Genomic DNA, 17,319 nt, shown 5'->3' with positions numbered 1-17,319 from the left:
TGGAGGGAAGTACAATATGGTATCACCTTAACCACTGTACAAGAGTTCCCAAAGTAAGTACGGAAAGAGAAGGAAACAGATAAGCAGATAACTCAGGAGGAATATCAGTGACACAGGATAAAGTGCAACCTAATGAAAGCTAAAAAAAAAAAAAAAATCCACAAATAGCTCACATTCTCCTGTCAGACAAACAGTAGAGGAGAATGAATAAGTTAGAAAACCAATATAATGACATATGTTGACCATCAGATATAATGAACAGTGCTCTTCCACCCTCAATACTCATGTCTACTCAAGTGCCCTTGAGCAAGGCAAGGAAACCCCAATTGTTCCCCGGGTGCTGGATATAGCAGTCCACTGCTCTGGGTGTTTGTTCATGGTGTTTTCACTGCTGTGTGTGTGTGTGTGCACTTGGAGGGGTTACATGCAGAGCACCAATTCCGAGTATGGGTTACCATACTTGGCAAATGTCATGACTTTCACTTTCATAAATGACTGTTCAGCCACAGACTTGGTAGATCTTCTGCAGATTATCTCTAGACAGATTTATGTCTCTGAGAACAAAAAAGTATATTTTTTCTGGCATCAAATCCCCAAAACTTCAAGTGATTCTTCATAGAAACGGGCAGGAGCCACCACACATACACAATGTATTATAGCATTCATTGTGCCCCCCTCCCCCCTCCCCCTCCTTTAATGAGGAATATTAAAGGGGTCATGCGATGCCATTTCAAATTTTCTTTCTTTTTTGGAGTGTTGCATTAAGAATATCTGTAAAGTTACAAAGACTAAAGTCTAAAATCCAAAGAGATATTCTTTATAAAAGTTAAAGGGGTGGTAAAACACGGTTTTTCGAAGGCTTGATTGTGTTTGTGGGGTGCACTGTAACATATGTTCATGCTTCGTTTTTTAAAAAAATGCATTATTTTTCATATATTTTACCTTTACTCTACACTGCTCTGTCCCTCCTTGTAAAACGGTCTGATGGTTTCCGGGTTCTATGAAGCCAGTCCCACAAAAATAGCAATGGGCTCAGATTGGTTAGCTGCCCCAGTGTGTTGTGATTCGCTAACCGACTAGCGAATCACAACACACTGGGTGTGTTTTTCGGTAACGTCATGCCCCTTACCTTTACCAGTAGTCTGTGCTTTGGGGGTATTAGAAACAATGGCGTCAATAAAACCATACCAATTTGAGCCCGAATCGGACCCAGAAAATTTTGATGAAGATGATCGAGCATTTCCTGTTCAAGAACGGCTGTTAAATGACGTTTCAGAATGTTATGTTTTTTATTGTTGTGATCTAATACTTTTTTAGATACGCTGTTATTTAATTGTACTAATTATAATAGTTGATGTTGAATTTATAACAATAATAAGTGTTTGTCTATTAACAAAAGTATTCAAGAACCTTTTTTATTTAAAAAATATATATATATTATTAGTGTACATGTAATAACTGTGCAAAAATGCCAACTGAAGAGGAAAACATCTGCTGCAAAGAAATACAGAAGGTAGTGTAATAAGCTAGTACCAAAATTATGCATAACGTGTTAATAGTTCTGTATAATCCTTTTTTCATATTTAAAAGATGAACATAGGTTAATTGTACAGTATGTTCTCATTGTCTTACATTACTGTTTAGGTTGTAAAACGAATGATGGAGGTCCCAGACCCTCCTAAATATATGGTTGAGCATCCAGGTTTTGAACCAAACTGCTTAAATCCGTATACTTTGCAAAATATCAATAATATTTAGAGCCGACTATGGACCAGTGAGACGCAGAAATGAAGAGGAGTAAGTATTTATTAAATTTAATGAAATTATGTTGTGTAAAATAATATAAATAAAAAACAAATATATATTTACACAAGACATGTTATTCAAAGACAAAAATTGAATCAAAATATCAATTTTTATCAAACATATTTTCACATCACATATACATGTTTCCAATATACCACTGGTTTTATACACAATATTGAGGTTTTCTGTTCCTGCCATAGGCGCTTCCGTTATCTGGCCTATCGCAGCTTTGTCAGCTGGTGCTGGGGCTACCTAGGACGTAGTGTGAGGGTTGTCATCCCCTCATGTGTTGTTAACCGGATCCGCCTACAGTTTCCTGATCCAGCGGGACAGTATGTTGGGTTCCGGCCACCCCTCGACTGAATCGTGACACCTGCTAGGCAATCACCTCTTCTTTGGAAGGTTTTTCATACTGTGATGACAGAGGAGGTGGAATGGGGATTGCATGCAGCTCTTCCGCATATGGCTTGGGGTCCACAAAGACTTTATGTAACATAAGGCTCATAAGGTCATCGACATAGTCTGTAAAGAACAGAATACTGAGTCCCTCTATGGGTTTATATAATTACTGATAAATAATCTACCTTTGTTTTATAATTAACATTTGTGTAATATTTATAAATATTTTTTGTAAGCTTATATTTATTTCATTATAGCTTTTGTTATATTATTGTTAATAAAACATTTTACAACTTACTGTATGTTGGTTCAATTTTCACTGGCTTTGCTGTGCATTCCCCTTTTTTGGACTTTGGAAAAACGAACTTATACACAGCCTGTCCTTCAGTTGTTGTTGCCTGCTCACGGTTAGCATTTTCATTATAGTGCATTGCTGCAAGATACAGCCTGTAATCAGTGGACAATCCATAACATATGAGAAGATTAGTAAACTGTGTTGTGACAAATAAACAAACAATTCAGAATAAGAGACAAATGTTCAATCAATGATTATAATGGTTTCTTTCTTGCAAGAAAGGCTCACAGTCGCACAGTCAGTCAAGAGAATGTGAGAGTGCTCGCCAAGATGGGAGGCTCTCGATCTCTTTATATCTCTGCTACTCATAACATAGATAACATAGGGCCACAGGCAAGGCTCCTAACCTATTTTACCTGTTTCTTCCTTATTAGGAAAGAACATTATTTATTATAGGGAAATATTATTAATATTAATAAAAAAATGAATACAAAAAACATTTCCATAAAAATTGTTAGAAACAATGTTTATAAATATTTCTGAACATGTCAAAGATTATTACCTGCACAACATTCCTATGAAAGGGAAAATCACGTTCTTTGGGGCAAAACACAAAATCAGACTGTGGAAAGCCTCCAGTGATGACGTCTGAAAGTTGTGGCTGAGCTTTTCTATATCCTTGAGAACTCTCTTGTTGTATAATAGCTTTTCCACTTTATGGAGCGCTATTGATCCTGTAGCCAAACAGATCAAATATGAAGAAAATCTCAAAATTTTACTATTTTACTGTCATTCTATTGTCATTTGTCTCTCTATACAGTCATACCTGGTTGGAACCATTTTTTTGGATCCCTGGAAACTTTGTCTGGGTGTTCACACTTGGGGAAGAGGTGGTTCTCATGAACATGTACATTTTGTATGTGGTTCTGCAGTGAATTCCACTTCGCCACCTTTTCTGGCCCAGACTCAGAGGAAATCGCACTCCAGTAAACATGGTTTTTGATGCTGTGCAACCATTTTTTCAGCACCTCGCAGTCCTTCATTTTTGAAAGTTTGTCAAGTTTCTTAGATAAACCTGTACAAAGTAAAAGCTTGGTTGTACAATCATTATTTCAAGAAAATCTAATTACCCCAAAAATATAAATGTACAAGTTAGGTTTAACAATTAACTGAATAAGTATCAATTAATAATACAAAGATAAATAATTACCTTTCTCAAAGTGCCACACGTCATAGAACTGAGTGATATTGCGGTCCCTCAGGTACTTCTGAATCTGCGGATGGCGATCGGTGACGATGTAGTCAACAGCTAAACCATTAGACTCCAGCTTATCGAGACAACGCTTCAATCCCTCCTTTTCCATATGATAACTTCCACCAACCTCATTGCTCTGTTGTTGGGTACACAACATTTCAAATGTATAAACAGAGTAGAGTATAAACAATAACAGATAAAAGAAAATTTAACTTTTTTTTAAATGCTTAATTACTAACCTGAACTAGTTGAAGATCCAGAATTTTGTTAGTTTCCATGTGCATAATGGTGTAGCTGCCAAATTTTGCTGAGTGTCCTATTGTAAACATCATAATCAGATATAGAACATTACTGAGAACATCAGTATCATAATATTTTAGGAGAACTAAGACTATAAAATAAACGGTGTGATTTTTTCAAATATACTCTAAACGTACCTGGCGTGTCAGCACGCATATCTCCAGCCACAGCAACATTTCCTCCCTCTTGCAGCGGTCTTATAAGATTCAGTTGATCTTGGTTCCCCTGGTGTATTATGGTAGGCTCAATGAAATTCCTGGCATGAATCCTAAAAGTTACGAAATGCATCATCTGGAGCTTCATGGCTTTGAAAATCTATTAACATAGAAATCATACAGTACATACATACTGAAACAACACAGTATTTTTTTGTGAATTTTATTGTAAATTGTAATACCTTCTCTAGTTGTTTAAAAGATCCACCGGTAAAATAAGTTGCAGCAGACAATAGCAGGTTTCCAAGTGGGGTACTCCCAACAATGGGCTGGCTCTGCCACTGTCTGTAGTAGTTACACTTTTCACAAAGCTGGGTGAATGCAACAAAAGTCCCCCTTCGTCTGCTCTGGACAACACACTTTGTCTTACAAATTGGACAGGACACAAACAGCTCTCGAAGACAGCTTTCAAAAACAATGTATTTGTTATCGCTGTGGTCGGGCTGTGGATCTATCCTAAGGCAATATAAAAAGAATAAATATTAGGAAGTTGCTTTCATGTTTTATATATATTTTTAAACACAAATGTATTAGTAAAAAAGTGCGTAAATATGTATTTATATCTTACGCCAATTCTGATTCTTCAGTGACAACAGAATCTGGGTTATATGTGGAATCAGTGGGTTCGACATTTAATTCTGATTCTTCTTCCTCATCTAACACCAGACGAGGTCTCTTACTGGGCCTGAAGACTGAGCCCCTTACTGGTGTTGAAGACAGCTGCACATCAGGAAACATGTCAGTTGTTTGGGTGCCCACATCATGACCATAATATGTTGCCTGAATGCCTACAAGTACAAAAAAAAAAAAGTAAAAATACAATTACTCATAACCATCGGTCATGCTATTACAATTTTTTTTACAGTGAGAAACATAAGCCACTTTCTAATACACATACGTTTCAGTAGCCGGTATAACAATTATAATAAAAAAAAGACAATATGTACTAGAACTGCATATGATAAAGTAACACAAACACATTTAATGTCTGTATTTCATACCTTTGCTCCTTAAGTGGAAACTGCTCAATGTACCCATTGAAAGTTGTGTGCCCACTGATCGCATCTTCGGCTTTATCTCTGTGGCTACAGTTTCAGTCTCTATAGGGTCTGACTGACATCCAACTTCATGAAGTGTAGATGTAGTGGGGAGCTCTTGGGAACTCGCACCCTGCTGAGCTGTTGTCTGTAAGAAATAATGACAATATGTAATCAATGATCAAATTACAGCTTAAAACATACATTTGACATGTAAAAATAGTAAGAAAAAATTACTGGATAATAATCATTGGACCACAAAAAATAAGCTTCATAAGCAAGATTTTCATATAATTGTTCTGACAAATTGTATTAGTCCTCAAAGGGATTTTTTTGATTAAAGAGTGAAGATCTATAGTAATCGGTACTGAATGGAATCGTTACTTTTGTATTTTTAGAACGCTTATAACCAAATATCTGTCGCTATAACTATTAACCAAAAACATTGGCTTTACTATAGTAGCCAAATCAAACACAGAACCATGTTTAGCATGCCTGCAGATAAACAAACATGTAGATAAACAATACATAAACGCTCTAATCAAAGAATAATATACACTAATTCCAAGTTCGTTGTTGAGATTAAGAAAAAAAGTTCGTAACGTTAAGGTGTTTGTCGCATTAAGTATGAATAAGCATTTAACTAACTGGTTTGCAGAGCCAAACAGCGTTGTTATTTGTTCACTTCCTTGATACAACGCACAATTAGCAATACAGCCAATAGCAATACAAACCAATACAGTAAAACACATCGACGAAAAATAAGTCATACTTACAGCTTGTGGCCCGTAAACAGCTTCTGTTTTTAAAGTTGGAACTGCTCCATCTTTCAGGACAAGCCGTTGGGCGAATCCTGCATTGAACTCGCGAAGATTGTGGAAGCTTTCCTCCGTAAAATGTGCAGCACAGAGAGCGAGATTTGGGTAATAATTTTGAGGGACCGAGTTAAAAATAAATTTTAACCATTGATCCCTAACTTCCCCGTCCCTAGGAAGGCTGAACAAAGTGGACCTGCAATCCGGATGAAAATAACAGCGTTTCGTCGGCATCGCGGCAAAAATACTCCAGCATACAACAACTCTTCTCAATCTCCACAGCAATATAAAATGGCCTCGCCCCCCACCTAATCTATTATTCTCGGAGGAGGGGTTTATGTAAATATTGGGCTTAGTGACGTCAGCAACCCTGGAGGAATGTCGTGTAGTCCCTACCGGCCGTTTGCTGTAGTCCTTAGAAATGGATTTCTTTAAAAGCAAATATCTCCCTTTGCTTAAAACTTTGAACGTTGTAACTTTGCAGATGTTGTTTATGCTCAAACAGGAAAATTACACACTAACTAAAGTTTGAAAAGTGAAATCGTGTTTTATCACCCCTTTAAGACTTGACCACGCCTTCCTAAAACACCTCGTTGTAACATGCCACCACATGTTTATGTCACTGTGTGGGGAGATTTGCATAACACTGCCCAAATGTTCACACAAAGAAAGAAGGCATAACTTTTATTATCACTTTTGCCGCTATTGCCATGTTTTTGAGATGCTGTGAGTTTCATTGTTATTCGCTGCACCAAGTACTTTAGACCAGTGGTTTTCAGTCCTGTTCCTCGGGACCCACTGCTCTGCACATTTTTCATGTCTCCCTTATCTGACACACTCATTTGAGTTCATGGAGCTCTTTGCTAATGAGCTGATGATCCAAATCAGGTGTGTAAATCAGGGAGACGTGCAAAATGTGCTGAGCTGTGGGTCCCCAGGAACAAGTTTGAAAACCACTGCTTTAGACACAGTGGGTTCTGAATATAACCAGTGTTCAGAAGTTCTGGTTCGCCTACGGAGAATAAGGATCTCAACAAGAACAATGTATCACTCAGATACAGTAAGATGATTAAATCAATGTTATTTGTCTAAAGCAAATGAACTGAACTGACTTAGCAATTGAAATCTACCAATTACAGGAATGAGGGAAAAAATAAATAATAAAAATATACAATGGGTTATTTCTCACCCAAAGAAAAGAAAACCTAATTTTAGTGCAAACTGTTGTGTCAATTACTTATTTTTTTCCCTTGATAGATTTCAAGGACTTCAAATGAAAACTCAGAAAACTCAATTGGGAACTACAATCACCCTTCAATCACAACTTCCCATCAGTAAATTAAATGAACCTTTTGTGTACTCCTTTTTAGGAATTATTTATTTCTTTGTTTACTCTGAAAAATGTATATAAACAATAAAAAATAAAACAGGGTAGTTGCTGAAGCCCTAAGACGGGCAAGAACGGAATCCAAATCTTCAATACTTATCTTGCTTGATCTGTCCGCTGCTCCAGATCCTCCTATCAACCCTACTGGCAAAGGGCATCTCAGGAACCGCACTCCAGTGGTTTGAGTCTTACCTATCAGAAAGGTCCTTCAAAGTACCTTGGAGAGGTGAGGTGTCCAGGTCACAACATCTAACTACTGGGGTGCCTCAGGGCTCAGTTCTTGGACAACTTTTCTTCTCTGTCTACATGGCATCATTAGGTTCTGTCATTCAGAAACATGGCTTTTCATACCACTGCAATGCTGATGACACTCAACTCTTCCTCTCATTCCATCCTAATGATCTGACAGTAGCTGCTCGCATCTCAGCTTGTCTAACAGACATTTCTTACTGGATGAAGGACCATTACCTTCTACTCAACCTTGCCAAGACAGAACTGCTTGTGGTTCCAGCAAACCCATCGTTTCATCACAATTGCACTATCATGTTGAGCAGCAGCTGCCTGTTAATGCGACTGAAAATGGATCAGCTCATCACAATGATACCAGTGATACTGAGGATAATACGGCAGCAGCACAGGATAAACAACTACCTAAGAAACCAAACAAAAGAACGTTAGGGGAGGTCTACGGGCACACTGAGGTGAGTGAAAGCGATGCTGGTGTGGATGTGGAGAGTAGTGAGCAGGCTGGATGCAGTTCTGCGATTGTTATAACTGAAAATGATGATGTTGAGAAAGCAAAAGAAAATGAGTGTGTATCTCAGACTGGTATACAAATAGCTGAGCAGTGCTCGGTGGATGATATGGATGGGTTATCTCAGTACACCGATGATAGTGTGAAAGATGATGGGCATTGGTCTGAAGGGTCAGAAATGTCAAAAGTAGAGACAGAAGGATTGTACACTGTGGCACAAATTAATACTTTCTTGAATGAGACAAAAGGTAGAAGCACGGAAGTAAGTGAATTTTTCCCAGATCTGGATAAGTTTATCTCTTCTGTAATGTGGGCAAGGAAAAGTTGCAATAATGATGAGCTATCACAACAGAAACGTTTTAGGTTAAAAAAAACATATAACTGATATTCGAAAAAAGTCTAATACAGGGAAAGGGAAACCAAAAAGTAGGGCTGTGCAAAAAATCAAACGCGATTTTCATGCACATCTCATCAGTAAAGACGCTCCTGTAATTAGAAGTATATCTCCAGCACGTGCATTCAGATTATGGTTTCCAGGCTTTCACAACAAAGCCTGCCCAGTTGCTTCTTAAAACTAGTCCAAAACTAGCCCAATCGCGTTTCCGGGAGGTTCCCCTATAAAAAAAATAGCTTTCCGGGATTAAAATGTAAGTTTTATGGCATGGTTGCCTTGATAAAATTCGCATTTTAGGGTCTAAATATCACGTTATTGGTATTGTCGCTTCGACCCGCGGACATGAAAAACAACACTGGACATGACTTGGCAACACTGGTTGGCATTTACTAAACAGAGCCGTAATTCACTGACAATCTACACAAAATCGATTTTAAAATCGGTGGCGATTCTTTGTCGATTTTGAAAGCGATTTTGTGTTAGTTGTCGGTAGACTACGGCTCTTGTGTAGTAACTGCCGCTCCACCTGAACCAGTGTTGCCAAGTCTGCGGTAGTTTTTCATGTCCGCGGTTTGAAGCAACCCCAATACCAATAACTTGATATTTAGCCCCTAAAATGCTAATTTTTTTACAAGACAACCATGCCAAAGAAAACCTGTATAGTTTAAAAAAAAAAAATTATCTGGGAACCTGGGAATCGCGATTAGTTTTGGACTAGTTTTGAGAAGCAACTGGGCAGGATTTGTTGTGAAAACCTGGCAACCCTGATCTGAACATACGTGCTGGAGATAATACTTCTAATTACAGGATTGTCTTTACTGATGAGATGTGCATGAAAATCGCATTCGATTTTTTGCACAGACCTACCAAAAAGAGGAAAATATAACTAATTACTATGGCTAATACACATCTCTTTCTGATTGTTCTTTTTCTAGGCTTTTTCCCTCTTATGGAAACCTTACGTGTGGGATCCCTAAATGTTAATGGGATGAGGGATAAGAGTAAAGCTGGTACAGTGATAGAATTCATCAAGTTAAAGAAATTAGATGTTATTTTCTTACAAGAAACTCATAGTGATGTAAACAATGAGGTTGACTGGCGATTGTGGTGGAGGAATGAATGTGTGCTCACACATGGTACTAACCTGAGTGCAGGAACTGCTGTTCTCTTTTCTCCCTCTATAAAAGCCAAAGTTTTGGGAAAAAGGGAAATTGAACCAGGAAGATGTTTAGCAGTTAAGGTTGATTTAAATGGTCTTGTCTTTACGTTTGTGAGTGTATATGCACCTAATATAGGAGCTGAGAGAATTATTTTTTTTAACAAATTGAAAGTGTTTTTAGGACAACAGCAAGGTAATGGTTTTACCATCTTAGCTGGGGACTGGAACTGCATACTTAATGCCTTGCTTGATAGAAATGGAGAAGAACCCCATTTTCAGTCATCATCAGTACTTGAAAATGTTAGTAAAACCTCTAATCTTGCTGATATATGGAGAGAAAATAATCCCTCTGTTAAACAATATACATGGGTAAAGGTTAGTGATGGGAGGATTTCAGCAGCACGACTGGATCGACTGTATTTATCAAATAGTATGAAAAGTAGAATTAATAATACAGCTATTGTCCCCACATCCTTCACTGATCAAAAAGTAATCACTATTGACTGTAACTTGAATTCTAAGAAAATCAGAAGTGTTTACTGCCATTTTAATGTCAAATTGTTACAAGACAGGAGTTTTTGTGATTCCTTTAAACATTTTTGGGACACCTGGAAAAAAGAGAAAATAAGATTTGATAGTGTTATTCTATGATGGGAAGTTGGTAAAGCTCACATAAGGGAATTTTGTCAGCAGTATACATCTCACTCTAATTTTAGTTTGAAACGGTCTCTGGAATGGCTTGAAAGAGAAATCCTTGCCATTGAAAAAATATGATAGGAGATCTTTCTTCCAATGTACATGAGTGGTCTGAGAAGAAATTAAAATTGAGCTCTATATTAAATGAAAAGGTTAAAGGAACTCTTGTGAGAAACAGATTCTTATCAATAAAGGATATGGACAGTCCCACCTCTTTTTTTCAATCTAGAACACAAGAGTGTGCAAGTTAACCAAATGTATAACCTGAAGAATGACAATGGACAATGTACATCTGAACCTGTGGAAATGCGTAGACTAGCAGTTAATTTCTATTCACATTTATACTCACCTGAGGACATAGACATTCCGACACAAAATGGGTTCCTACAAGATCTTCCTTTGTTTAAATGAAGAAGATAAGCAAGCACTGGAATCTGGATTAACTTTTGCGGAATTAAGTGATGCCGTAACGGGTCTTTCGTTGGGTCGTACCCCAGGCATAGATGGACTTCCTGGTGAATTTTACAAGCACTTCTGGACAACACTTGGATCTGATTTATTTGAGGTGCTCAAGGAATGTAATTGTACTGTTTTCTACCAAAGAGCTGCCAACGGGCTGTATTAACACTGCTTCCAAAAAAACCCTGTTAAAGAACTGGAGACCTTTGGCAATTCTCTGCACTGAATACAAACTTTTATCAAAGTGCCTTACCAACAGATTGAACAAAATATTGTTCAAAATTATACACCAAGATCAATCTTACTGTATAAAAGACAGATGTATTGCTGACAATTTGCATCTAGTATGTGATGTTATTGATTATGCAATCTGTAATAATACAGATGTAGGAATACTGTCACTAGATCAGGAGAAAGCGTTTGATCGTGTTGATCATCAATATCTTTTTAAAGTATTGGAAGCTTTTGGGTTTGGAGAGAATTTTAGAAAAATGCTAAAATTGTTGTACAATAATGCTACATGTATGGTAAAGATAGCAGGAGGCCTAAGTGTCCCTGTTAAGGTACAGAGGGGTATCAGACAAGGATGCCCACTTTCTGGTCAGCTTTACAGCTTAGCTGACCAGAAAGTGGTTGTAGTACAAGAGAGAGAGAGTTCAAGAGAGAGAGAGAGTTCAAGAGAGAGTTTAATGGGTTTGAAGGTACAAGGTGCTATTTTTAATGATTTTGTAAAAGTTTCTGCTTATTCTGATGACATTACTGTTGTTTTAAGGAATGTTAACGATGTTCAGGTTTTAAAAGACATTTTATTAAGTTATGGTAAAGCTTCGTCTGCAAAAGTAAACTGTGCAAAAAGTGATGCAATGTGGTGTGGTTTAGACCATAACACTCTAGCTCTCCCAGGTAATTTAAAATGGGGAAAATCTGGGTTAAAATATTTGGGGGTGTTTTTAGGAAGGGAGGATTATAAGAGACAGAATTGGGAGGGCCTGGTGGAGAAAGTGTGTGCTCGGTTGTCTTGCTGGCATTGGCTGCTACCCCAGTTATCTTATAGAGGAAGAGCCCTGGTCTGCAACAACCTTGTAGCCTCAACGCTATGGCACAAAATGAAAATTCTGGAACCTCCTGAAGATTTGGTTGTAAAAATCCAAAAACGCTTAACAGACTTCTTTTGGTCCGGTAACCACTGGATAAGAGCATCAACTTTGTTTCTGCCCAGACAAGAAGGTGGACAAGGACTAGTGGATATAAAAAGCAGAATTAAGACTTTCAGACTACAGACAGTAAAAATATTTCTCTACGGATTGGATGTAAGCTGGTCTGGAGTAGCCTCTGCCCTAGAGCCCTGCATTTCAGCCCTAGCCCGACGGGCCCCGACTTATTTATGCCCCTAGGGCCGGGCTTCGGGCCAATTTTCACGTTATAGCTCACATGCAGGCCGGGCCTCCAGCCTTTTTTTGGGTTATCCTTCTATTTATATTTTTAGACATTGCATAAAAAAAGGAGAAGTTGATGTCGACGATAGAAAAACAGACATAGAAAGACATTTCATAACCTCATAACTTTCATAATCTGATAATTCAACCCATTATAATTAAACTGACATACTGACATAACAGTCTCACGCACACGCACGCGCACGCGCACGTACGCACGCTTTTCCGTCAGCGCGACCCACGATTACACTTCACTTATATCCACTTATTGTAGTAGTAGCTATTATAGGCCTCTAAAGTAATGTAAATTTAAACAGCACAAGACCCTGCTACCGCAACTGTCAATACTGGCTCGCTCTGTGTTTAATGTCCCGTCAGCCGCAGCAGCGAACGTGTCTTCAGCGCAGCGGGAAGAGTGATAGAAGAGAGGAGGACTGGGTTAAAACCTTCCACTCTGGAGGCTATTCTTTTTCTCCACGATGCTCTGTAAGAGACTGTTCTAACTTTTCATTTGACTGGACTTTGTTTTCATTTAACTGTTGGAAACTAATGGAAAAAAGAATGGACATGTTCTGTGGTGCATTTATGAGGTAAGATAACCTGGAAGTTTGTTTTTAATTAATATTTTTGTTTAGATTGTAGGCTATTTCTCATTTCGTTTGCGAGTGCTGTTGCGAGCCTGCCTCAGTATTTAAATTTTTTTTTTTTTTTTACTCACTGTGGTTTAATAAATAAACATTTATTAAACTAACTGTCTGTGTGATATGCTTGAAGTGTTTTATATATGGATTTTATTGTAGCCAAGTAAAGTATTAGCGTTAATTTGAGAGGCTTAATTGATTAAATATGTTTTAGGCTACTCGCTGTCGGCTTGGCTGTTTAACATTAAACGTCATTTAAAAAAAATGCTCCAAACATTTTTCTAAATTAACTTGATAAAGAAATGAAAAGAAACATAACGCAAAACTGACACCTTTTTTAATTGTTGCAAATACGGCAGGCTTCCGCTGTGTAATAAAATAAATAAATAAATAAAAACACAGGCTTGTGTCGGACTCGGGCTGATAATTCTGATGAGCTGTCGGACACGGGTCGGGCTAGGGCCTGAGCGTCTTGGGCCAGGGCCGGGCTCGGGCCTAGATTTGAGGCCCGTGCAGGGCTCTACTCTGCTCTCCTTAGAAGAGCAGGAGGGATGGGGCTGGATAAACATTTGTTTCTTCTGGACATTCAAAATGATGATTTGACTGGATTAACTTCCTTTTATCACTCAGTGTTCAAAGCCTGGAGGACTTTTAATATCAAAAGAGACATCACAGATGAGGGTGTTCACTGGTCAAAGGAGGAACCCCTAATGCACAATTCTATGGTGGACTCAGCGATCCTAAAATCACCATCGATGAGGAATCTTTTAAAGGCTGCAGGAGTTGTAAAGATTGGACATTTAATAACCTCAGATGGATGGATGGGGCTGGATAAACATTTGTTTCTTCTGGACATTCAAAATGATGATTTGACTGGATTAACTTCCTTTTATCACTCAGTGTTCAAAGCCTGGAGGACTTTTAATATCACAAGAGACATCACAGATGAGGGTGTTCACTGGTCAAGGGAGGAACCCCTAATGCACAATTCTATGGTGGACTCAGCGATCCTAAAATCACCATCGATGAGAAATCTTTTAAAGGCTGCAGGAGTTGTAAAGATTGGACATTTAATAACCTCAGATGGATGGATGACTCCTGAAATGCTAGCTTCCAAGATTGGAATAAGATCAATTCGTTGGACACAAAAACTGATAAATGAAATTCTCGAGAGCCTATCAACAGATTTTAAATGCAGTGTGGAAACAACAAATGAAAATATGGATTTAACTTTTCCTGAACTAAGAATAATTCCGGATGTGGGTATATTTGAAGAAAAGAAGGGGTCTTTGTTGACCTTCAAGGCACCTAAACTGAACTGTTTCAGTAAAACTGAGAAGAAAGCACTGTACGTTACCTGTGTAAAAGTTTCACACTCTCACTCTTTAGGAGGAGTTAAAGAGTCAAAATGGCAAGAGCTATTCGGATCAGGCTCTTCCCCGAAGGGTTGCTGGAGGGCCTTGTACGAGTCTCCCATTGAAAAAAGGTCCGGAGACTTTCAGTGGAGAGTGTTGCATGGGTTTATAGCTACAAACAGATACAAAGCACACCTCGATCCTCAGGTCCAGCAGGGATGTCCTTTTTGTGGGATGACTGAAACTGTTTTTCATTTATTTCTTCAATGTGGGAGGCTTGTGCCTTTATTTTCTCAATTAGAAGAATGGTGTACAGTTTTGGGAGAAGTATTTTCACCCATATTATTTATATATGGTCCAAAGTATAGCAGAAATAGAAAGCAGATCCATGTTTTGCTTAATTTTTTGTTTGGGCAAGCAAAAATGGGAATATGGATTTTGTGTAAAAGCAAAATAAATAATTGTAATGATAAAAACTTCCTAATCATCCGGAAGAAGGAGTCGGGAACCGTCGCACAATCAAAATGAAACTTTAATGACAAAAATAAACACAAAACAGCGCACCAGCCCCTCACAGAGAACTGGTGCGCGCAAAGTAAAACGCAAACACATAAAATAATGGCCCAGGCCTGTTCCTCTCTCGTCCTTCACGGTCGTCGCTCCAGTTTTATATCCTTCCATCTCATACGTGGGACTCGAGACCGGGGTGGGTCGCAGGTGAAGCTCATCTCCAATCACTACACCTGGCCTCCCTCCTCGTTCCCACGTCTCTCGGCCCCGCCCCACTCATCACAATAATGCTGGGTCAACTGATGTAATGTTAATTTTAAAAGGGTTTATTAAAACTAGATTAAAGGTGGAATATGCATACTATTCCTTGGTTAAAGACCTGGAGACTTTCAATCACATTTGGGGAGTTAACCAGTGCATATGTGAATCTGATTTTGATGGTGCTTTGCAAATTTATATTCAATTGTGCTATTGTCTTGCCTTGTTTCTGTGCTATTTATTGTTGTATGTCTGTGTTTTAAATTACTTTTTAATCTATGTAAGGTTTAGCTAAACATTGAATATTTTGTAATAAAGGTGGGTTAAAAGTCAAGTCTCTCTCTCTCTCTCTCTCTCTCTCTCTCTCTATCCATCTATCTGTCTGTGGGTGTGTGTGTGTGTGTGTATATATATATATATATATATATATATATATATATATATATAATATTCTTTGGAATCATATGATGACTAAGCACAGGTGGGCCCATCAATTTTAAGGCTGTTTACATGCCCACCAGATGCTGAAGTCTATGACCACAAGGAATCTGCTGTGGGCATACAGATGTTCTTACCTCACTTCTCTAATCCAAACCCTCAGGTAGCAGCTGCTCAATAACCCACCCCCATATTTGTATCCATATTATTGATTTCATTTCAATGATATATTTGCAAACAAAACAGTCATTATGAAATATTCTGGAGATAGAAGTGTGTTCTGGCCTATATTTTTTGTTCTTCTAGTAGATAATCTATAAATTTAAGAGGTTAAGATTTCCATTCGGATACTGACACTGTAGAGGGAATTTGCTGTCGCGCCACTTTTGAGTGTGCTATGCCAACAAAATACGTACAAAATATTTTTTAATAAGAAATCTTCAATAATTAGTAAAAAAAAAACAAAAAAAACATTGACATTCTTTCCCATGGAAACTTTATTGGCATGTTTGCACCATTGCCTTATCTACATTTAGAGCCTTGATTATTTATTTTGCACAGTAGTTCTCATACCTGAATCCACAACATATACTTCTATATACACTATATGCAACTATATATATATATATATATATATATATATATATATATATATATATATATATATATATATATATATATTTTTTTTTTTTATTTTTTTTTTTAAAGAATATCCTGTTCGGTTTTATATGAATTAATGGAGGCTAGGGCTGACTGAATAACTAATAACTTAATTAATTAATTACTTCATAGCTTTCTTTGAGAAGCAGATTTAAGTTTTGATTCCTTTTTTATGAAATATTTATGGTGTTTTTGTTTCCATTACAGCTTGCTTTTATTACATAATCCCCTTTCACTTTCATTACATGGTATGACTATAAACCAACAGGGAAAGATGTCAAATAAAAAAATTTGGAAAAAAGAGGGTGAAGACAGAATTTTAATTTTTGCAGGAACTACAGAACAGTAGTCCTTTAAAATCATAACTTAATACAAATAACGTTTGAAAGCTTCCACTCCCACATACAACATGACATTTACTGTTTAATGCACTTTCTTAAACCAATATTTTGTTATGGTGTAGCTGGATTTTCCTCCAAAGCATAAATGTTTCAACTTTTATGTGTGAACACCCCAGTCACCAGGTAGCAATAATGTGTAAGTAGTTTAAATTAATTAGGGAGGACCTTGCAATGCCCAAACAGTGGACACACCATGTGGCACAGCATGCCAGACAGGCACATCCTGTCTGAGTTGTGAGGAATATTAAACACAACAGATGGCTCATGAATCATGTAGGTGCACAAGCAGCAACAATAGAGAATACTTTCCTGTGAAAGACATGTCGAGAGAAAGAACAAGTTCTCAGTTGTCTATGCTATACTAGATTAAAATGAAATGTTATCCACTTCAAACCGGTTTTGTAAGATACGTGAGTCATCCAGTATATATATATATATATATATATATATATATATATATATATATATATATATATATATATATATATATATACAGTACAGTCCAAAAGTTCGGACACACCTTCTCATTCAAAGAGTTTTCGGTAACACTTTAGAATAAGGTTCCATTAGTTAATGTTAGTTAACTACTTTCGTTAACATGAACTAAGCAAGAACAATCCTTCTACAGCATTTATAAGTCTTAGTTCAT

General features: G+C 37.5%; 2 protein-coding genes across 2 annotated transcripts; both read right to left on the bottom strand.

The window, feature by feature from the left end:
- Positions 1-1,813: 1,813 nt before the first annotated feature.
- LOC128030877 (uncharacterized) lies at positions 1,814-4,067 on the bottom strand. The gene is made up of 6 exons (XM_052618950.1): positions 3,995-4,067; positions 3,711-3,891; positions 3,327-3,575; positions 3,063-3,234; positions 2,504-2,652; positions 1,814-2,328 (listed from the first exon to the last, which is right to left on the bottom strand). Exons 1-6 carry the CDS (start codon positions 4,037-4,039, stop codon positions 2,183-2,185), a joined length of 942 nt encoding a protein of 313 aa, XP_052474910.1. The 5' UTR covers positions 4,040-4,067; the 3' UTR covers positions 1,814-2,182.
- Positions 4,068-4,089: 22 nt separating this feature from the next.
- Positions 4,090-6,633, bottom strand: LOC128030229 (uncharacterized). Its single transcript, XM_052617696.1, has 6 exons — positions 6,084-6,633; positions 5,272-5,455; positions 4,839-5,058; positions 4,453-4,726; positions 4,193-4,370; positions 4,090-4,106 (listed from the first exon to the last, which is right to left on the bottom strand). Exons 1-6 carry the CDS (start codon positions 6,354-6,356, stop codon positions 4,090-4,092), a joined length of 1,146 nt encoding a protein of 381 aa, XP_052473656.1. The 5' UTR covers positions 6,357-6,633.
- Positions 6,634-17,319: the final 10,686 nt, after the last annotated feature.

Source organism: Carassius gibelio, chromosome A16 (assembly GCF_023724105.1).
Source record: "Carassius gibelio isolate Cgi1373 ecotype wild population from Czech Republic chromosome A16, carGib1.2-hapl.c, whole genome shotgun sequence".
Classification (NCBI taxonomy): Eukaryota; Metazoa; Chordata; class Actinopteri; order Cypriniformes; family Cyprinidae; genus Carassius; species Carassius gibelio.
This window is presented reverse-complemented; position numbering and strand designations above follow the sequence as displayed.

Bases quoted from the DNA above. Each gene is read 5' to 3' on its own strand.
- LOC128030229 (XM_052617696.1), bottom strand. From the start codon at position 6,356: ATGCCGACGAAACGCTGTTATTTTCATCCGGATTGCAGGTCCACTTTG. The intron at 5,059-5,271 runs GTATGAAATACA...TTGTACTTGTAG, and splicing joins TTTCCACTTAAGGAGCAAAG to GCATTCAGGCAACATATTAT. The intron at 4,371-4,452 runs GTATTACAATTT...CTATGTTAATAG, and splicing joins CTTTTAAACAACTAGAGAAG to ATTTTCAAAGCCATGAAGCT.
- LOC128030877 (XM_052618950.1), bottom strand. From the start codon at position 4,039: ATGCACATGGAAACTAACAAAATTCTGGATCTTCAACTAGTTCAG. The intron at 3,892-3,994 runs GTTAGTAATTAA...ACCCAACAACAG, and splicing joins TGGATCTTCAACTAGTTCAG to AGCAATGAGGTTGGTGGAAG. The intron at 3,576-3,710 runs GTAATTATTTAT...TACTTTGTACAG, and splicing joins CGTGTGGCACTTTGAGAAAG to GTTTATCTAAGAAACTTGAC.